At 42.9% G+C, this 22,412-nt stretch overlaps 2 protein-coding genes across 3 annotated transcripts; both read left to right on the forward strand.

Moving 5' to 3' along the window:
- The first annotated feature begins 6,012 nt into the window (after positions 1-6,012).
- Positions 6,013-10,821, forward strand: LOC115145701 (uncharacterized). 2 transcript variants are annotated; one of them, XM_065003989.1, is made up of 4 exons: positions 6,013-6,289; positions 7,289-7,419; positions 7,591-7,767; positions 10,337-10,821. In XM_065003989.1, exons 1-4 carry the CDS (start codon positions 6,013-6,015, stop codon positions 10,505-10,507), a joined length of 756 nt encoding a protein of 251 aa, XP_064860061.1. In that variant the 3' UTR covers positions 10,508-10,821. The 2 variants fall into 2 exon arrangements, with proteins under 2 accessions (XP_064860061.1, XP_029543086.2); XM_029687226.2 differs by lacking the exon at positions 10,337-10,821 and having other exon boundaries at positions 7,591-9,936.
- Positions 10,822-10,900: 79 nt separating this feature from the next.
- On the forward strand, positions 10,901-15,088 carry LOC135561860 (zinc finger and BTB domain-containing protein 18-like). Its single transcript, XM_065003984.1, has 3 exons — positions 10,901-11,985; positions 12,365-12,495; positions 12,700-15,088. The coding sequence occupies exons 1-3, from the start codon at positions 11,709-11,711 to the stop codon at positions 13,825-13,827; spliced, it is 1,536 nt and encodes a 511-aa protein (XP_064860056.1). The 5' UTR covers positions 10,901-11,708; the 3' UTR covers positions 13,828-15,088.
- Positions 15,089-22,412: the final 7,324 nt, after the last annotated feature.

Below are 22,412 nucleotides of genomic sequence, written 5' to 3' on the forward strand. Positions count from 1 at the left end.
AGCTGATAGAGATAGGAACAGGAGGGTCTTTGATACAAACACCACAGTAACCATGATGAACAGAGCAGGTCAACCTGGGATTCAGCCTTCACAGAGAGTGGTGGGAGACCCCCTCCCCCTGGTGGTAGTCTATCAGAAAGTCTGTCTTCTCCTTCAGGATATATTTTAATGCCTCGTGACTGGGTTCATAGAAACCCTGGGCCTAGACCTGGGTTTAGCCTTCCTCAGTTACCAATACAGACAGGGTCAGGATGGGTATTCACCACAAGAGGTACATAGCCGATAACACAATATAGAATCCCAACAACTTCCAAACATTGACTAGAAGTCAAGGAGGGAGCTCAAAGACTAACCACCTGAGTGTGGTGGCTCCTGATTCTTTCCCCTCTGGTGTCATTGGGTCACAACGTAGGAGGCTGAGCGTTAGGACGGACGCTGACAAACTGTACGCCTGCCCCACGAGTGGCAAGCGCTTCACTGAGGCGAACTATGTGAAGATGCACAAGACCGTTCACACCAATGAGAAGCCCTTCAAGTGCAAACTATATTACAAGAGCTTCTCCTTCCTGACTAACCTTATCGGACATAGGAGTGTCTACAATGTGAAGAAATCGTAGCAGTGTGGCTTGAGACATACACAGGGAATATCTGGGAACCATTATTAAGCTGACATAGTGGGTATCATAAGTATTCACCACCCTTGGGTTTCTTCACATTTTATTTGGTTACAAAGTGGAATTAAAATTAATTTGGTAATTTTTGTAAATAACCTACACAAAATACTCTCAAAGTGGATTTTTACATTTTTTATTGTTAAGATTAAAGAACAATATAACCTAATATACAGTACCAGTCAAAAGTTTAGACACACCTACTCATTCAAGGGTTTTTCTTTATTTTTACTATTTTTCTACATTGTAGAATAATAGTGAAGACATACATCAACACTATGAAATAACACATATGGAGTCATGTAGTAACCAAAAAAGTATTAAACAAATCAAAATATATTTTATATTTGAGATTCTTCAAACTAGCCACCCTTTGCCTTGATGACAGCTTTGCACACTTGGCATCCTCTCAACAAGCTTCATGATGTAGCCACCTGGAATGAATTTCAATTAACAGGTGTACCTTGTTCATTTGTGGAATTTCTTTCCTTCTTAATGCATTTGAGCCAGTCATTTGTGTTGTGACAAGGTGTGTGTGGGGGGGTACAGAAGATAAAGAAAAACCCTTGAATGAGTAGGTGGTACTGTACCTTGATTAGAGATGTATTTGCTCCTCTGAGTCAATGCATGTTATGAACACCTTTGGCAGCAATTACAGTCTTCTTGGTTAAGTCTGTAAGAGCTTTGTGCACCTGGATTGTGGAATAGTTGCCCATTATTATTTTGAAAATTCAAGCTCTGTCAAGGTGTTGGTGATCAGATTTTCAAGCAGATTAAAGTCCAATTGTAACTTGCCCGCTCAGGAACATTCATAGTCTTCTTGGTAAGCAACTCCAGTGTATATTTGGCCTTGTGTTGAAGTCATTGTCCTGCTGAAAGGTGCATTCCTCTCCCAGTGTCTGGTATAAAGCAGACTGAAGCAGGTTTTCCTCTATGATTTTAGTTTAAGATGTCATCCACTGCATACTTGTTAACTTGAGCATGCTTAAAGAGATTCAACGTCTGATTTGTTATTGTTACCCATTACCAATCACTGACCTTCTGTATCAGGCTTTCAAACAGCTCCCTGGTCTTTGTAGTTGAATCTGTACTTGAAATTCAATACTTGACTGAGGGACCTTACAGATGTATGGGGGGCAGAGGAAGGGGTAGTCATTCAGAAATCATGTCAACCCCTATTTCACACAGTAAATCCATGTAACTTATGTGATTTGTAAAGACAAGTTTTACTCCTAAACTAATGTAGGCTTGCCTTAACAAAAGGGGTGAACTTATGCAACAACTAACTAATTAATTTGTAAGCATTGGTAAAATGTTATTTTCATTTTGACATTATGGAGTATTTTGTGTAGGTTAATGACAAAACAAATCACAATAGAAAATGAGCAAAAAAATAAATGTTCCTTTGTCAGGACCCTGTTTTTCAAAGATAATTCGTAAAAATCCAAATAACTTCACAGATCTTCATGGTAAAGAGTTTAAACACTGTTTCCCATGCTTGTTCAATGAACCATAAACAATTAATGAACATGCACCTACGGAACAGTCATTGAGACAATAACAGCTTACAGACGGTAGGCAATTAAGGTCACAGTTGTGAAAACTTAGGACACTAAAGAGACCTTTCTACTGACTGAAAAACACCAAAAGAAAGATGCACAGGGTCCCTGCTCATCTGGTTGAAAGTGCCTTAGGCATGCTGCAAGGAGGCATGAGGACTGCAGATGTTTTTCAGGGCAATAAATTGCAATGTCCGTACTGCGAGACGCCTAAGATAGCGCTACAGGGAGACAGGACGGACAGCTGATTGTCCTCGCAGTGGCAGTCCATTATTCCTCCTCCACCAAACTTTAAAGTTGGCACTAAGCAGTTGGGCAGATAGGGTTCTCCTGGCGTCCGCCAAACCCAGATTTGTCCGTCGAACTGCCAGATGGTGAAGCGTGATTCATCACTCGAGAATGTGTTTTCACTGCTCCAGAGTTCAATGGCAGCAAACATTACACCACTCCAGCCAATGCTTTGCATCGAGCATGGTGATCTTAGACTTGTGTGTGGCTGCTCGGCCATGGAAACTATTTTCATGAAGCTTTCGACCAAGATTCTTGTGCTGACGTTGCTTCCAGAGGCAGTGCTGCGCGCAACAGCACTCGGCGTTCCCATTCTGTGTACTTGTGTGACCTACCACTTTGTGGTTGAGCCATTGTTGCTCCTAGATGTTTCCATTTCACAATAACAGCACTTACAGTTGACCAGGGCACCTGTAGCAGGGCAGAAATTTGACAAACTGAATTGTTAGAAAGGTGGTGTCAAATCAAATCAAATTTGTCACATGCACCGAATTCACCTTACAGTGAAATGCTTACTTACAAGCCCTTAACCAACAATGCAGTTTTAAGAAAAATAAGTGTTAAGTAAAAATAGATAAGTAAAAAATAACAATAGCGAGGCAATATACAGGGGCTGCCGGTACAGAGTCAATGTGCGCTGGCACCAGTTAGTAGAGGTATTTTTAGGTAATATGTACATGTAGGTAGAGTTAACGTGACTATGCATAGATAATAAACAGAGAGTAGCAGCAGTGTAAAAGAGGTGGGGACAACGCAAATAGTCTGGGTAGCCATTTGATTAGCTGTTCAGGAGTCTTATGGCTTGGGGGTAGAAGCAGTTAAGAAGTCTTTTGGACCTAGATTTGGCGCTCCGGTACCACAACGTGACAGTGCCACGTTGAAAGTCACTGAGATCTTCAGTACAGGCCATTCCACTGTCAATATTTGTCTATCGATTTTATACACCAGTTAGCAACGGATGTGGCTGAAATAGCCGAATCCACTAATTTGAAGGGACCTACTTTTGTCCATGTGTCAATGTGTAGTTCATACATGCATAATCTATGGGCAGAATTACTGTTTTACCTCAATTAGCCACGAAATCCCCAGTTTTGAAGCAACTGTTGATTGCTCCATTTTGCAAATCTGACCATAACTCTTATCCTCCTGATTCCTTCTTTACAAGCAAATATTAAAGCAGGAAGCACCAGTGACTCAGTCTATAAAAAAAGTGGTCAGATGAAGCAGATGCTTCAGGACTGTTTAGCTAGCACAGACTGGAATATGTTCCGGGATTCTTCCAATGGCATTGAGGAGTACACCACTTATCAATAAGTGCATCGAGGACATCGTCCCCACAGTGACTGTACGTACATACCCCAACCAGAAGCCATGGATTACAGGCAACATTCGCACTGAGCTAAAGGGTAGAGCTGCCGCTTTCAAGGTGCGGTACTCTAACCCGGAAGCTTATAAGAAATCCTGCTATGCCCTCCGACGAACCATCAAACAGGCAAAGCGTCAACACAGGACTAAGATCGAATCGTACTACACTGGCTCCGACGCTCGTCGGATGTGACAAGGCTTGCAAACTATTACAAACTACAAAGGGAAGCACAGCTGAGAGCTGCCCACTGACACAAGCCTACCAGACGAGCTAAATAACTTCTATGCTCGCTTTGAGGCAAGTAACACTGAAACATGCATGAGAGCATCAGCTGCTCCGAACAAATCTGTGATCACGCTCTCCGCAGCCGATGAGAGTAAGACCTTTAAACAGGTCAACATTCACAAGGCCGCTGGGCCAGACGAATTACCAGGACGTACACTCTGAGCATGCGCTGACCAACTGGCAAGTGTCTTCACTGACATTTTCAACCTCTCCCTGTCTGAGTCTGTAATACCAATATGTTAAAAGCAGACCACCATAGTCCCTGTGCCCAAGAACACTAAGGTAACCTGCCTAAATGACTACCGACCCGTAGCACTCACGTCTGTAGCCATGAAATGCTTTGAAAGGCTGGTCATTGCACACATCAACACTATTATCCCAGAAACCCTAGACCTACTCCAATTTGCATAAGCCACCAACAGGTACACAGATGATACACTATTGCACTCCACACTGCCATTTCCCACCTGGACAAAAGGAACACCTAAGTGGGGAATGCTATTCATTGACTACAGTTCAGCGTTCAACACCATAGTGCCCTCAAAGCTCATCACTAAGCTAAGGACCCTGGGACTAAACACCTCCCTCTGCAACTGGATCCTGGATTTCCTGACGGGCTACCCCAAGTGGTAAGGGTAGGTAACAACACATCCGCCACGCTGATCCTCAACACGGGGGCCCATCAGGGGTGCGTGCTCAGTCCCTTCCTGTACTCCCTGTTCACACCAAAACCATCATTAAGTTTACTGATGACAACAGTGGTAGGCCTGATCACCGACAACTATGAGACAGCCTACAGGGAGGTGAGGGACCTGACAGTGTGGTGCAGGGCAACAACCTCTTCCTCAACGTGATCAAGACAAAAGGATATGATTGTGGACTACATGAAGAGGAGGACAGAGCACATCCCCTATTCTCATCGACGGGGCTGTAGTGGAGCAGGTTGAGAGCTTCAAGTTCCTTAGCGTCCACATCGCCAACAAACTAACATGGTCCAAGCACACCAAGACAGTTGTGAAGAGGGCACGACAAAACCTTTTCCACCGCAGGAGACTGAGAAGATTTGGCATGGGTCCTCAGATCCTCAAGCTGCACCATCGAGAGCATCCTGACGGGTTGTATCACTGCCTGGTATGACAACTGCTCGGCCTCTGACCGCAAGGCAACAGAGGGTAGTCCGTACAGCCCGGTACATCACCAAGCTTCCTGCCATCCAGGACCTCTATACCAGGCGGTGTCAGAGGAAGGCCCTAAAAATTGTCAAAGAATCCAGCCAACCTAGTCATAGACTGTTTTCTCTGCTACCGAATGGCAAGCGGTACCAGAGTGCCAAGTCTAGGTCAAAGAGGCTTCTAAACAGCTTCTAACCCAAAGCCATAAGACTCCTGAACAGCTAATCAAATGGCTACCCAGACTATTGCATTGCCTGCCCCTGTCTCACCCTCTCAGGTCCCAGAGCCTTAGCAAGGTATTTGAGTTTTTGAATTTTTGTCGTTTTTGTAGAATGTTGGTAGTTTGTGTGGAATAATGTTATTTTCCGTTCCCCATAATATCATTTAGTGCATTTTTTCACCCCTATCCAGTTGGTGGCGGCAATACACCTTTTGCGTGAAATTCGCAACAAAACCTCATCTAAGAAGTAGTAAACGGAAGTAAGCATTGACCAGTTTCAATTTTCACGTTAGCGGTTATATTGTTGTTATTTAGACATTTATTAAATCAATAGAACTCAAAATATTACACATTTAACTACACGGCATTACATACTTGCCCCAGGTAGTATTTGATTCGCGTTGGAGACAGGACTTGGCTGATGTTGTCTTGGTAAAGTTAGCTGCTAACAATGGCTGACTGTTTGGTTTTTCACACTCAAATAGCCTCCATCATGGAGGTGCTAGCGAATGCAGCCGTAGCAGAGATCTGTAAACTCGTAGATGACGACTATGCAGTGTTTCGTTTGGAAATAACTCAAAGCCGGAAAGAAAACAGGACATTGCGGAGGAAACTACTAGAACTGAAGGTGGCACGTGAGCGCGCAGAGAGGACAACGCAAGAGCGCGTCCTCGCCAGTCGTCCCAGTAGTGTCAAGATCCTCGACCAATACAGAGGAATGGCAAGAGGTACATTTTGCAAGGCCCAGGCTGTCTCGGTTCATATAGCTCAGTGCCTGTCGCCTGGTTCCCCTTTGTGCATGTGTGTCTTTAGATGTGTTAATCAGAATTGGATATTGGTCAGTTTTTGGATAGTTAGAATGCAATAATTCACCTGATTACTTAGTTATTTTGCCCAAAGACACAATAGGGTCGTTCCACATCTCCCCCCAAATGAGCTTAACCAAAACCATTCTGTTTATAGCTCGATTGGTTTTGTTCCATACATCACATTGTTTTAAGTGAGTTAATAATAGATAATGTCGTGCATCAAGAATCTGTTTAGAATATGATATTGGGTCTTTCCATTTGATTTCAATCACTTTTTAACCACACCCCATTTGAGTTGAACATGTTCTACATGTTTGCACATGGTAGAAGTCGTCAGAAAGTAACTTTTTGGACCTGAATACCAAAACATTTAGGAGATCGATGTGCTCAAAGTCGACCCGTCCCGTTTTGCATACCCCACCTTACCATGAGATATCTGTCTTCATCACTGGAAAATATAAATAGTTGAGTTTTATATAATTTAAAAGCTTACAAACAGGGTTGTCAAACAATTTTATAATTTGTTTATTACATTTTTTTTTTTTACATTTTTTTTTTTTTTACCATTTAACGTCAATTATCTAAAAATTGGTCAAATCAGCTACTTTCTCAGAACAGTTAATATCTGACTACTTCTATCATGGGCAAATATGTATACAAGTTTAGTCCAAATGAAAAGTTCTGCGGTCAAAATACGATTGAAATTAAATGGTATGACACAACATCATATTCTAACTTGATTTACTGCATTTTCTATTATTTACTCATTGAAAACTGGGATGCATGGAACATAATCAATCAATAGTATATCAAGAAGTTATATCCTTGCCAATTCTAGAACATGTCAATAGTGTAAAACATACCATTAAGCATTGACAGTAGCTAACCTAACCTCTTTTCCTGAAATCACTCTCTCAGGTGAAGGACATCTCACTGAAGGCCACGGGAGCTTTGTGAAGCCAGCAGGACACAATACATGGAGAGATGACCAACCAATCACTGTTGATGAGGGGAGTGGAACCTCAACCCAGCAAGTTATCATAATAGAGGTTAGAGTGATAGTGTGGCATGAAATATTAGTTACTTTGCAAATCAAATGTGGCCGTTTATTTCAGTAAGGCTCCCCTCAGGTATTCACTGTCTTACATGTACATCCTCAACAACATTGTAATCCAATTCAACTCATGTACCGGTAATAACCTCCTCTCTTCTTGTGTCAGTCTGCAGAAACAGAGGCTGCAGGTTCTGGGGTCAAGCTGGAGAGGTCTGAAAGAGAGGAGGACCCATGGCACAGCAGAGACACCCAGACCCGGGCAGCTGTAGAGCCCCATGTAGCCACAAAGGACCCCCCCACCATCGCCCCAGCACCGCCCAGGACCCGACACAGAATCACGGAGGTCAGTGGAACGCAGAACGCCGTCCTCAAGTCAGAGACAGACACGGATACTTTAACTGTAACACACAGGCTCTTACGCACAGGATCTGACCACAGATCAGACCCAGAAAGACTGGGGCTGGGGAGACTGGGCTGTCCTCCTGCTTCCGGCTCAGAGTATTTACTTCACAGTAACCCAAGCCCGAGGACTGTTCATTCCCTTCGGGACTCAGGTGAGGCATTAGAGACTGGCAATGATCTGTCTTGTTCTTACACTACAGAGATGGACCCTGGCATCATGCCCTTGGGCTTAGAGACACTCACTGAACTGTCCAGAGGGGACTGGAACCGGTACAGTAGTAGTGTATACTCTGAAGGGTGCCTAGATAAGAAAGGGGAGGTTGTAGTCGTAGATGAAGTCACTGTGAAAGTGGAGGGCGACGCTCCTCTGACATGGAATGTAGACAAGACTGACTTAGGAGAAGGACACTCACAAGGCAGAGATTTCTTAAATTACAGGGAAAGCTTAGAGACAAATCCAAATGTCACGACCCAATCTCCTTTACACACCGTCAGGGATCGCGAGTCAGTGTCCACGTCGATGGGACCTTCCAATTCACAGGACCACGTCCTTTTCGATCAGGTATTGAACTCAAAGGGCCAAAAGACCAAGGCACAGGGTAGAGGAGCAACATCAGGCAAAAGTAAAGAGAAACGGTTCCTATGCATATTCTGTAACAAAGGCTTTAGCTGCCCCCAGAAGGTGGAGATCCACCAGAGGGTCCACACAGGGGAGAAACCCTTCGGCTGTACCCAGTGTCATATGCGCTTCGCTGAGGCTGGCAACCTGAAGAAGCACCAGAGGGTCCACACAGGGGAGAAACCCTTCAGCTGTACCCAGTGTCACATGCGCTTTGCCCAGGCTGGTCACCTGAAGAGACACCAGAGGGTCCACAAAGGGATTAAATAATATAGCTGACCCCAGTGTGAGAACAGATTCTCCAGCCAGCACCATCTGAAGATGGACCTGAAGGGCCAAACGGGCGAAATGCAGTTCGCCTGTACGCACTGTGGGAAGAGGTTGTCAGAGAGGAGCTACCTCAGAATACACCAGCAGAAAAACCATTCCACTTCATAGCTTCTGATGTTTGGATCAAACACTGCATTAAAGACAACAATTCATTTTCATTGTTTTCAGCAGAAAATATCATTTGGAATAACCATAGTAACAGATTTCAGTGTTGAATATTTTTGGGTAGAATATTGCATCCAGACATGTGTGATATACACTGAGTGTACAAAACATTAAGGACACCTGCACTTTCCATGACATAGACTGACCAGGTGAAAGCTTTGATCCCTTATTGATGTCACTTTTTAAATCCACTTCAATCAGTGTAGAGGAAGGGGAGCAGACAGGTTAAAGAAGGATTGTGTATGTCTGCCATTCAGAGGGTGAATGGGCAAGACAAAATATTTAAGTGCCTTTGAAAGGGGTATGGTAGTAGATGACAGGCGCACCGGTTTGTGTCAAGAACTGCAACGCTGCTGGATGTTTCACACTCAACAGTTTTCTGTGTCTATCAAGAATGGTCCACTACCCAAAGGACATTCAGCCAACTTGTAGGAAGAGTTGGAGTCAACATAGGCCAGAATCCCTGTGGAATGCTTTCGACACCTTATAGAGTCCATACCCCAACAAATTGAGGCTGTTCTGAGGGCAACTCAATATTAGGAAGGTGTCAATGTTTTGTACACACTTTGTACAGCCTAAAAAGTGTTACGTAATGTGTTTGATTCTAACATGTATTGACTCAGGGGTTGAATACTTATCTGATGAAGATTAGTTTTATTTTTCACTTTCTTTTACAAATGTTAAATTTTTCTTCCACTTTGACATTTAGAGTATTTTGTTTCATTAAAACAAAAGACAAATCCATTTGAATCCCACTTTGTAACAACAAAATGTGGAATAAGTAAAGGTGATATATTGTTTGTACTGTGTAGGCTAAATGATGTTCACAAATGCCTATTTCATTACTTCCATTCAACAACTGCATTTTTCCCCCCCCGAATAACCTTTTAATGAAAAAATTAATGCAGTGTGTCAAGCAGATTTGTAGTGGAGACATGTGCATGTGTGGTTTTAATATGGTGTATTTAAAATTATTAATAAACATAATAAAAACAATGGGACTTTTCTTTGACTTGCATTGAGACTCTTTAATATACATCACATCTGATCTCACCCTATTCTACATACACCCAAGAGCACTTTATAACTAATATACACTTACTAAATATACCAACACAAACCCAGACACTATCAAACACCTACTGTGCATGTCAAAATAGTTTAGTCAGGTTTGTCTGATGACTTTTGACCTATCATAGCTGACTCATATTTACCCACATCATATTTATGTCCACCATGATGGGTTTAACAACAATGAAGTCATTTTGTAACTACAGTATAGGACTCAAACGTAGTGGGGATGGGTAAACACTCCACGTTGAAAGTGTGTTTATTATCTGTGTGTACATACCTGATGGAGTGTATGTCTGTGTGATCTGTATCACCTCTCTTCCAGGAGGAGGAGGGTCCAGAGGTGCTGCTGGTGAAGGAGGAGGGGTGTGAGGAGGGTCTGGGTAACCCTGAGGGGACCATGGTCATAGACGACAACCAGACTACACCTCCTCCTGAACCCACAGAGGAACCAGCTGAGCAGCACATAGCAATCCCTCATTGCCTAATCAGATGATGTTCCATAGCAATTTGACGAACTGACTTGTTAGAAAGGTGGCATCCTATGATGCTGCCACGTTGAAAGTCACTGAGCTCTTCAGTACGGGCCATACTACTGCCAGTGTTTGTCTATGGAGATTGCATGGGTGTGTGCTCGATTTTATACACCTGTTAGCAACGGTTGTGGCTGAAATAGCTGAATCCACTCATTTGAAGGGCCATACTTTTGGCCATGTAGTGTATTGTTTAAACCTCCCGCTTTGGGCTGGATGTGTCAATGAGGAGTTCATACATGCATAATTTATGTGCAGAATTACTGCCTTCCTTCAATTTGCCACGGAAGTGACTGTTTTCTTGAAGTTGTTCCATCCCCCCCCACCTTGGCCAGCCCCCTGGTAATCCAAATTCTAGCAAATGTACTTCAGCCCCTCGCACCATTTTCCAATGAGGTTGCAGGGTTGGCCCAATGGCTCAGTGGATACGAGAGAGATAGCGAGAGAGAAAAATGACATGGTGCACATATCTGGACATGCGACGCAGTACGCAATTTTCGGGGAACACTTTTGGCCTGTGCATGCTAGTTTCAGAACTACTAGCAAAAAAATGATACAAAAGTACCGGTGAATCTCTTTAAAAAGTGGCCAATCAGCTGAAATCCAATCAAAAAATTAATATCTTATAGTAGTAGTATTTTGGTCATATGAAATGTGTCCAGAATATGACCATTATATAACATCATAATTACATCATGTGCCCGTTGGGATGGAGTACTGTCTCATGCTCTCTCAGGCCCCAGAGCCTTAGCAGGGTATTTGGGGTTTTGAATGACTGAAGGATTAGATTTTTTTTGTTTATGTAAATTTTTTGTAGATTGAATAATGTTATTTTCCCTTCCCCGTAACGGAATAAAATGTTACCTTGTGCATTTTTTCACCCCGTCCAGTAGGTGGCGGCAATGCATCTTTTGCTTAATATTCGCCACAAAACCTCACCGAAGTAGTAGTAAACGGAAGTAAGCATTGACCATTTACAATTTTCACGTTAGCGGTTTGTTGTTGTTATTTATACATTTATTAACGCCATGGAGCTCAAAATATTACTAATTTAACTGCATAGCATCACATACTTGCACCAGGTAGTCTTAAATTTGCGTTGGAGACGGGACTTGGTTGATATTGTCTAGGTAAACTAGCTGCAAACGTTAACGTTAGCTAACAATGGCTGACTGTGTGGTTTTTCACACTCAAATAGCCTCCATCATGGAGGTGTTAGCGAATGCAGCCGTGGCAAATATCTGTAAACTCGTAGATGACGACTATGCAGTGTTTCGTATGGAAATAAATCAAAGCCAGAAAGAAAACAGGTCATTGCGGAGGAAACTACTAGAACTGAAGGTGGCACGGGAGCGCGCTGAGAGGACAATGCGAGAGCGCGTTCTCGCCATTCGTCCCAGTAATGTCAAGATCTCCGACCGATACAGAGGAACGGCAAGAGGTACGTTTTGCAAGGCAGAGGCTGCGGGGACTGTCGCCCCGTTGCCCTCTGTGTCTTTCGATGTGGTTAACCAGAATTGGATCTTGGTCCGTTTTTGGATACTATGCAATATTTCACACCTGATCCAAATTAAAAGGTGTGCAGTCAAAATATGATTTAAATTAAATGGAACGACCTAATATTTTATTCTAACTAAATTCTTGATTTACTGCACTTCCCATTATTTACTCAATGAAAACAATGTGATGCATGGAACATAATCAATCAATTGTATGTCAAGAAGTTATGAAATGTTTTACCTACATCTGTGTCAATAGTGTATATTAAGCATTGACAGTAGCTAACCTAAGCACCTCTTTTTCCCCCATCAATCTCTCAGGTGACGGAAATCTCACTGGAGGCCACAGGAGCTTTGTGAAGCCAGCAGCACACAAAACATGGAAAGATGACCAACCAATCACTGTTGATGAGGGGATTGGAACCTCAACCCAGCACGTTATCATGATAGAGGTCAGTGGAAGTGTTGCATGAAATATTAGTTACTTTGTAAATCAAATGTGGCCGTTTATTTCAGTAAGGCTCCCCTCAGGTATTCACTGTCTTACATGTACATCCTCATGTATCTGCCATAGGGGAGATTGTGAGACTTCCCTACAACATTGTTATCCAATTCAACTCATGTACCAGTAATAACCTCCCCTCTTCTTGTGCCAGTCTGCAGATGCAGAGGCTGCAGATCCAGGGGTCAAGCTGGAGAGGTCTGAAAGAGAGGAGGACCCATGGCACAGCAGAGACACCCAGACTCGAGCGGTGGTAGAGCCCCTTGTAGCCACAAAGGACCCCCCCACCATCGCCCCAGCGCCGCCCAGGACCCGACACAGAATCACGGAGGTCAGTGGAACGCAGAACGCCGTCCTCAAGTCAGAGACAGACACGGATACTTTAACTGTAACACACAGGCTCTTACGCACAGGATCTGACCACAGATCAGACCCAGAGAGACTGGGGAAGGGGCCACTGCGCTATCCTCCTGCTCCCGGCACAGATTACTTACCGGTATTTCACCAGAGCCAGAGGATGGTTCATTCCCGTGGAGATGCTGAAATGTTAGACACTGCTGGTGATGATCCGTCTTGTTCTTACACTACAGAGATGGACCCTGGCAACATATCCTTGGGTTTAGAGACACATACTGATCTGTCTAGAGGGGACTGGAACCGGTACAGTAGTAGTGTATACTCTGAAGGGTGCCTGGATAAGAAAGGGGAGGGTCTGGTCATAGATGAGGTGACTGTGAAAGTGGAGGGCGACGCTCCTCTGACATGGAATGTAGACAAGACTCACTTAGGAGAAGGATACTCACAAGGCAGAGATTTCTTAGATTACAGGGAAAGTTTGGAGACAAATCCAAATGTCACGACCCACTCTCCTTTACACACGGTCAGGGATCGCGAGTCAGTGTCCACGTCGATGGGACCTTCCGATTCACACGACCACGTCCTTTTCGATCAGGTATTGAACTCAAAGGGCCAAAGGGCCAAGGGGAGGGGAGGTGGAGCAACATCAGGTAAAGAGAAACGGTTCCTCTGCATGTTTTGTAACAAAGGCTTCAGCTGCCTCCAGAAGGTGGAGATCCACCAAAGGGTCCACACAGGGGAGAAACCCTACAGCTGTACGCAGTGTCATATGCGCTTTGCTGAGGCTGGCAACCTGAAGAGGCACCAGAGGGTCCACACAGGGGAGAAACCCTTTGGCTGTACCCAGTGTCACATGCGCTTCGCCCAGGCTGGTCACCTGAAGAGACACCAGAGGGTCCACACAGGGGAGAAATCTTACAGCTGACCCCATTGTGAGAAGAGATTCTCCTGGAAGAGGTTCTCAGACGGGAACTACCACCAGCAGAAAAAACATTCCACTCTATAACATAGAAAGCAACTATTCGTCTCAGTAGCTTCTGATGTTAAGTTCAAACACTGCATTAAAGACAACAATTAATTTTCATTATTGTCATCAGAAAATATCATTTGACACAACGAGAGTAACAGATTTCAGTGTTGAATATTGCTGGGTAGAATATTGCATCCAGACATTGTGTGATATACACTGAGTGCACAGAACATTAACACCTGCTCTTTCCATGGCATAGACTGAACAGATGAAAGCTATGATCCCTTATTGATATCACTTAAATCCACTTCAATCAGTGGAGATGAAGGGGGGAGACCGGTGGAAGGATTGTTAAGCATTAAAGATAATTGAGAAATGGATTGTGTATGTGTGCCATTCAGAGGGTGAATGGGAAAGACAAAATATTTAAGTGCTTTTGAAAGGGGTATGGAAGTGTGTCAAGAACTGCAACACTGCTGGATTTTTAACATTCAACAGTTTTCAATGTGTATGAAGACTGGTCCACAACCCAAAGGACATTCAACCAACCTGACAGAACTATAAGAAGCATTGGAGTCAACATGGGCCAGCATCCCTGTGGAACGCTTTCGACACCTTGTAGAGTCAATACCCAAATTGAGGCTGTTCTGAGGGGCAAAAGGGGGGGTGGGCGCGCGACTCAATATTAGGAAGGTGTCTGTTTTGTACACTCAATGTATGAGGCATATATAAGCCTAAAAAGTCTTACATAGTGTGTTTGATTTTAACATGTATTGACTCAGGGTTTGAATACTTATCTAATCAAGATATATTCTGTTCTTTTTTTAAATCTTAAAAGTCAAATGTTAGAATTTCTCTTCCACTTTGACAGAGTATTTTGTGTTGATCATTGACATGAAAAAAATACAATTAAATCAATTTTAATCCCACTTTGTAACACAGCAAAATGTGGAAAAAGTCAAGGGGTGTGAATACTTTCTGAAGGCACTACTTAATTTCTATAAGTTGCTATATTGTGCTTGAACGTTGTAGGCTAAATGCCTATTTCATTACTTCCATACAACTATTTAATTTTCCCCCCAAGACACTTGTATTGATCAAATTAATGCAATTTATCAAGCAGATTTGTAGTGGAGACATGTGCCTGTGGTGGTTTTCATGTGTTGTATTTCAAATTAGTTTATGTTTAATAAAAACAAAAAATATATCATTCTAATACTTTTAAAAAATTATCATTGAGATGATCTTTAATATACATCGCATCTGATCTCACCCTATTCTGCATAAGCACGACTGCACGTTATATGCATACCAGCACACTAGCAAACACCTACTGTACACGTCAAAATAGTATAGTCAGGTTTGTCTCATGATTACTTTTGACTTATCATAGCTGACTCATTTACCCACAACAACATATTTATGTCCACCATGATTTGTTTAACAACAATGAAGTCATTCTGTAACTACAGTATAGGACTCAAGCGTTGTGGGGATGGGTAAACACCCCTTGTTAAAAGTGTGTTTATTATCTGTGTGTACATACCTGAGGGAGTGTGTCTATAATCTGTATCACCTCTCTATTCAAGGAGGGGGGTCCAGAGGTGATGCGGGTGAAGGAGGTGGGTGTGAGGAGGGTCTGGGGAACCCTGATGAGACAATGGTCATGGAGGACAACCAGACTACACCTCCTCCTGAACCCACAGAGGAACTGGCTGAGCAGCACAGGACCACACACAGTCTCACTGAGGTGAGCCCACTGTAAATTGTCAGGTCTTGATACATTGTGTCTTAAGTGTAGGAACATACCTTTTGAATTTAAAAAACTGTCACGCCCTGACCTTAGTTATCTTTGTTTTCTTCATTATTTTTTGTTAGGTCAGGGTGTGACTAGGGTGGGTATGTTAGTTTTTGTATTGTCTAGTTTTTTTTTGTATATCTAGGTTTTTTTGTAAGTCTAGGTATTTGTATGTCTATGGTGGCCTGAATTGGTTCCCAATCAGAGGCAGCTGTTTATCGTTGTCTCTGATTGGGGACCATATTTAGGTAGCCATATTCCCTTGGGTATTTTGTGGGTTCTGTCTATGTATAGTTGCTTGTCTGCACTAATTGTATAGCGTTTCGTTCAGTCATTTTGTTAGTTTATTCACTGTTCATTCTAAAATAAAGAGGAATGTACACATACCACGCTGCACCTTGGTCTCCTCCTTACGACGGACGTGACAAAAACAGAGTGTGAATTGCTTTGCCATACTTTTTGCAGTATTACTTCAGTGCCTTGTTGCAAACAGGATGAATGTTTTGGAATATTTTAACCTGTACAGGCTTCCTTCTTTTCACTCTGCAAGTAGGTTAGTATTGTGGACTAACTACAATGTTGTTGATCCATCCTCAGTTTAATGGCTGTGATAAGAGAAAACTATGTAACTGTTTTAAACTCACCATGGTGAAATCCCTGAGTGTTTTTTTTGCCTCTCCGGCAACTGAGTTATAAAGGAAGCCTGTATCTTCGTAGTAACTGGGTGTATTGATACACCATCTAAAGTGTAATTAATAACTTCACACATCATGTTAAACCCTATTATTGCACACACAGTGACTCCATGCAACTTATGTACTTGCTATGCACAGTTTTACTCCTGAACTTATTTAGGCTTGTCATAACAAAGGGTTGAATACTTATTGACTCAAGATGTTTCAGCTTTTCATGAATTTGTAAACATTTCGAAAAACATAATTCCACTTTGACATTATGGGGTTTTGTGTGTAGGCCAGTGACAAAACATCTAAATGTAGTCCATTTTAAATTCAAGCTGTAACACAACAAAATGTGGAAAAAGTAAAGGGGTGTAAATACTGTATTTTAAGGAAGTGAGCTCAGCTAATCTGTCAAAGAAGGGGGAGAGAAAACGGGAGAGGAGTGATGGACAGGAGGGAGGATGTAAATGATGCATTGGATGCACCATTTACCATGGCAGAGATGAAGACCGCAATAGGCAAGGCTGGGTTAACTTCACCTGGGAAAGATGAGGTTTGCTATGTCATATTGGCCCATCTCAGCGATGAGGCGCTGGATAATGTTTTGGGCCTGTACAACAGAGTGTGGGAGGAAGGGAAACTACCGGCCAGCTGAGTGTGGGAGGAAGGGAACTACTGGCCAGCTGAGTATGGGAGGAAGGGAAATTACTGGCCAGCTGGAAGGAGGCAGTAGTGGTAGCAATCCAGAAACCCAACAAGCTATCGGCCAATAGCCCTAACATCTCATGTATGTAAGATTATGGAACGTATGATTACGGAGAGACTAACTTACTTCCTGGAGAACAGGGAGTTAATATCGCCACATCAGAGTGGGTTCAGGAAGGGGAACTATGGACCCAGTGCTCTGCTTAGAAGCAGAGATCAGGAAGGCCCAGGTCAACAAGGAGGTGGTTGTGGCGGTGTTTTTTTGATGTGGAAGGCGTATGATATGATGTTGAAGGAGGGTTGCTAATCAAGCTGGACCTTATGGGTGTAGAACGGTTAACTGTTTGAAAGGTCTATCCAGGTGAGGGTGGGGAAATCTCTATCAGGCAGCTACTTGGTGGATAACGGTACACTGCAGGGGAGCGTGATTTAGTCCTCTTTTGTTCTCAATCGATATCAATGATGTTTACTCTCAGGTGGGCCAGATTATTGGAAGGTCTTTATTTGCAGATGGGGTTTAGTGGAAGAAATGTATCATACACAGTTAAGATGTAGATGAGGTGGTCATTAAAGTAGGGATTCAGATTCTCTGTAGAGAAGTCAGACAGTGTTCTTTACCATGAGGAAGGTTGGAGATGAGGTATGCCTGAGGTTGTATGGGAGAAACTTGGAGAGGCTGGGAGCCTTCAGGTTCCTAGGGGTGTACTTTGACACTAGGCTGACCTGGGCAGAACACATTGAGAGAGTGGTGGGAAAATTCTGAAGGTTCTGAATGTGATGCGCTGTCTGACAGGGTTGGAGTGGGGGGCTGGGCGTTCCTCACTGAGGACAATGTATGTACCGCTGATTCAATCTGCGATAGACTTTGGCAGTATAGCGTATGGTTCGGCAGCCAGGATATCACTGGAAAGTTGAGATATCATACAGGCGCAAGGACTCAGAATATGAATCCGGACAGAGTAGTAGTTTGCTCTGTCGCATGTCATCAGTATTGATAAGTCTGCAGTCCTTTAGCTCATGCAGCACCAGACAAGATCCGCTGTATGAGGTACTACAAACCCATGGTCGAGTGAAACAGATGGGTATACAGACTAGATTTACTTGGGTCGCAGCCCATGTGGGGGTGGAGGGGAACGAGGCAGCTGATGTTCTGGCTAAACAGGCGTTTTAGCAGTGGGGAGGTGGACGCTACAGTTCCAATGAGCAAGGCAGAGGTAGAAGGCCTGATATGGACGGTGTTTGTGCAGAGATGGCGGGAGCAGTGGAATAGAGACACTAAGGGGAGGCATCTCTTCCATATACAGAGGAGAAAAAAAATGGAATCAAATTTTGTCACATGCTTTGTAAAGAACGGGTGTAACAGTGAAATGCTTACTTACTGTTTCTTTTCCAACAATGCAGAGTTAAGATTTTTTTTTTTTAATGAAGGTGACACAAGGAATAAATACACAGTGAATAACAATACCAAGCAAAAATAACATGGCTATATACAGGGAGTACCAGTACCGAGTCAGTGCAAGAGAATTAGTACAAAAAAGGGTCAATGCAGGTAGTAAAGGCAGCCATTTGATTAGCTATTTAGCAGTCTTATGGCTTGGGGGTTACAAGCTGTTCCGCTGTTGTTGTACGGTAGCAGAGAGAACAGTCTGTCTTGGGTGGCTGGAGTCAGACCAGTTTTTGGGCCTTCCTCTGACACTGGCTGATATAGAGCTCCTGGATGATATGGAGCTTGGCCCCAGTGATGTACTGGGCTGTGCTAACCACCCTCTGTAGTGCCTTGCGGTCGGGTGCCTTGCAGTTGCCGTACCAAGCGGTGTGCAGCCAGTCAAGATGCTCTTAAAACTTTGGGGACGGGAGCACGAGAAAGATGATAGGAGTCCACCTTAACTCGACATAGGTTGGGACACAGCCGGCTGAATAAGTAATTACATATCATAGGAAAATATCCACCAGGAAGGTGTGATTATTGCCAGGAAATAGAAACAGTAGAACGTGTGTTGATATATTATTGCCAGGAAATAGCGGAGCAATTTCTGCATATTGCACCTTTAAATGATCAGCTTATGTCAAACACATGGGACTCTTCCTCAAAAATCTGCAGTGATTTCTACTAGATTAAAATCCGACATGAGTATAACATCCTGGCTTTTGCTGTCCAGTGTTGCTCAGTTTGTAGAACATGGCACTTGCAATGCCAGGGTTGTGGGTGCGATTCCCAAGGGGATCCAGCACAAAAGAAAGTATGAAAACGCATGCACTCACTACTGTAAGTCGTTCTGGATAAGAGCATCTGCAAAATGGTCCGTTTAAATGTCTGAAAAAAGTCAATTTAAATTTAAATAAAACGTTCTATTTTCACATACCTAAAATGCGTATCCTGATATGCCTGTGGCTTTTTGCAAGAGGAATTGTTCTTAATTGACCTGCCTGGTAAAATTGTTTAAAAAAATTATATATGAAGCAAAGTTATAACGGGAATTATTGCACCTATGTGAAGCTAGCCACAATAAAAATTTGCCACAATCGTGGAATTTGCGGTTTCCCTTCAAAATAAAAGTCCCCCATTGGAAGTGTAACTGATACATATAGAAGAAGCATGCCATATTTGGCCTAGCTATTGCTAAACAAGGTCGGAATGTTATATAAAAATAAACAAAAGACAATCATTTGACAAATGTTTTAAATCGCACTTTATTGGACTTCATAATTGCATTGGGGGCATTCGTATATGCAATGTACAGCCTTACCTATGAATCTTGGGTCCATGAAATGGGGTGATACCCACCGATTACAATTCTGAAGAGAATACACAAATATTAGCATCATAACTCATATTAGGTCACTTTAACTGTGGGAAATTACCACAGTATTCAATCTATTGAAGATTCATATTGCAATGTACAGCCTTACCTATGGATCTTGGGTACATGAAATGCAGTATCAGTCTACTCTGTGACACCCACAGAATACAACTGTTTAGAGTTTTCACAAATATTAGCATCGTAGCTCTTATTGCGGGACTCTGAAACCACTGTGAGATGAGCCCCTTTAAGCTCACCGGTCAACCCACTATGTATTTAACATTCATATTCCAATGTACAGCCTTACCTATGGATTCTGGGTCCATGAAATGGCGTATCAGCCTACTCAGTGATGCCAACAGATTACAATTATGTAGAGTTCACACAAATATTAGCATCGTAGCTCATATTAGGGAACTTGGGAAATCATCTCACTATTCAGCCTTTTGAACATTCATATTGTAATATACAACCTTACCTATGGATCTTGGGTCCATGAAATGGGGTATCAGCCCACTCAGTGACACCCGCAAAACACAACTATAGAGTTTACACACATATTAGCGTCATAGCTTTTATTGCAAGACTCCGAAACCATTGTGAAGCCACATTGCTATATATATGTCAATATGTACAATACGCTGTATAGTGAGGTGATTTTTTTTCGGGTCAAATTAACTAATTATTGTATTTTGTTGAATTGATATAACATTCTGACCTTGTTTAGCACGATCTATTCCAAATATGCCATGATTCCACTATTTGTATCCGTTTGCATCACTTTCAATGGGGGACCTCTACTTTGAAGGATAACTGAAAGTTCCACTAGTGTGACTAATCCTTATTGTGGCTAGTTTGACATAGTTAAGTATTGCGTACTATTCAAAAACTGACAGACACAATTCTGAGTTACACATCTGAATACGTGTGCAGAGGGAAACCGTGCGACAGCCCCGCAGCCTCGGCCTTCTGCAAAATGTACCTCTTGCCATTCCGCCGTGAATCTTGAGACGGCTGGCGAGGACGCGCTCCCGTACCACCTTAATTTCCAGTAGCTGTAGTTTCCTCCGCAATCCCGTTTTCTTTCCGGCTTTTGAATTATTTCCAAACGTAACACTGCATAGTCGTCGTCTACGAGTTTACATATATCTGCCACGGCTGCATTCGCTAACACCTCCACGATGGAGGCTATTTGAGTGTGAAAACCCTATAGTTTGCCATCGTTAGGTTAGCAGCTAGCTAGCTTTACCGAGAATCAACCAAGTTCCGTCTCCAACGCACATTTAAGCTTTCAAAGTTCTTGAAATGTTCCAAATTGACTGACCTTCATGTCTTAAAGCAATGATGGACTGCCGTTTCTCTTTGCTCATTTGAGCTGTTCTTGCCATAATATGGACTTGGTATTTTACCAAATAGGGCTATCTTCTGTATACCACCCCTACCTTGTCACAACACAACTGAATGGCTCAAAGGCATTATGAAGGAAAGAAATACCAAAAATTCATTTTTAACAAGGCCACAGCTGTTAATTAAAATGCATTCCAGGTGACTCCATCATGAAGGTGGTTGAGAGAATGCCAAGAGTGTGCAAAGCTGTCATCAAGGCAAAGGGTGGCTACTTTGAAGAATCTAAAATATATTTTGATTTGATTAACACTTTTTTGGTTACGACATGATTCCAATTGTGTTATTTCATAGTTTTGATGTCTTCACTATTATTCTACAATGTAGGAAATAGTAAAAAATTAAGAAAAACCCTGGAATGAGTAGGGGTGTCCAAACCTTTGATTGGTACTGTATATACACACCACTATTTCGTTAAAAAAAAGACACCACCCTAGTCCACGACATTGACCCTAACTGATCCTACACCAGGCAGACTCTTTCGTTCAACACAACTTGTAACTCGCCTGCAGTAAAACCTTGTACACCCAAATACTTCTTTGCAGCTGCCACCACAACATATATTTTCTGTGATTTTACGTTCCATTTCTGCGGTACAGTTGATAACCTTACTGAAGCACACATTTGTATCACTATCTATTGGCCTAGGCCTACTACTCACACTTGACCCATCATCCTCTACTCTCTTCACTGCCTCAGTGTACGACACATTCTGTTCTACTCTGACTCTGGCAGCCTCTCTCGCACTGGGCACTTCTGATCCCCAGCAACATGGGCACCCCCACAGTTGACACTAACATTCCTTCGGCCTATGCCCTCCTACACACTTCTCACATCTTGAATTCTACCTCCTACACACTGCTGCTGCAACATGACCATAAGCTTGGCATCTGAAACACCTTAGTGGGTTAGGCACATAAGCTCTCACGGGATAACTGACATATCCTAACATGAATTTGTTAGGTAAAGACTGCTTCAAAACTCTAAATGGACAGCAGTGTCTGCCTCGCACCAAACAACGGGTGTCACAGACACAGGGAATCTTCCATTTCAGTTGCTCCACCTCAACACTTAACGCCAACCCAGTACTCACTCCTTGCAAAGGCAAGAGCGAAGCAAGTCATGCGTCTTGTCCCGAGGTGCGTTCCGCAA

The sequence above is a fragment of the Oncorhynchus nerka genome, linkage group LG18 (genome assembly GCF_034236695.1).
Source record: "Oncorhynchus nerka isolate Pitt River linkage group LG18, Oner_Uvic_2.0, whole genome shotgun sequence".
In the NCBI taxonomy this organism is placed as follows: domain Eukaryota; kingdom Metazoa; phylum Chordata; class Actinopteri; order Salmoniformes; family Salmonidae; genus Oncorhynchus; species Oncorhynchus nerka.

Excerpts from the sequence above, each read along its gene's own strand:
- LOC115145701 (XM_029687226.2), top strand. The coding sequence starts at position 6,013 with ATGGCTGACTGTTTGGTTTTTCACACTCAAATAGCCTCCATCATGGAG. Across the intron at positions 6,290-7,288 it reads ATACAGAGGAATGGCAAGAG|GTGAAGGACATCTCACTGAA; the intron begins GTACATTTTGCA and ends TCACTCTCTCAG. Across the intron at positions 7,420-7,590 it reads AGCAAGTTATCATAATAGAG|TCTGCAGAAACAGAGGCTGC; the intron begins GTTAGAGTGATA and ends TTCTTGTGTCAG.
- LOC135561860 (XM_065003984.1), top strand. The coding sequence starts at position 11,709 with ATGGCTGACTGTGTGGTTTTTCACACTCAAATAGCCTCCATCATGGAG. Across the intron at positions 11,986-12,364 it reads ATACAGAGGAACGGCAAGAG|GTGACGGAAATCTCACTGGA; the intron begins GTACGTTTTGCA and ends TCAATCTCTCAG. Across the intron at positions 12,496-12,699 it reads AGCACGTTATCATGATAGAG|TCTGCAGATGCAGAGGCTGC; the intron begins GTCAGTGGAAGT and ends TTCTTGTGCCAG.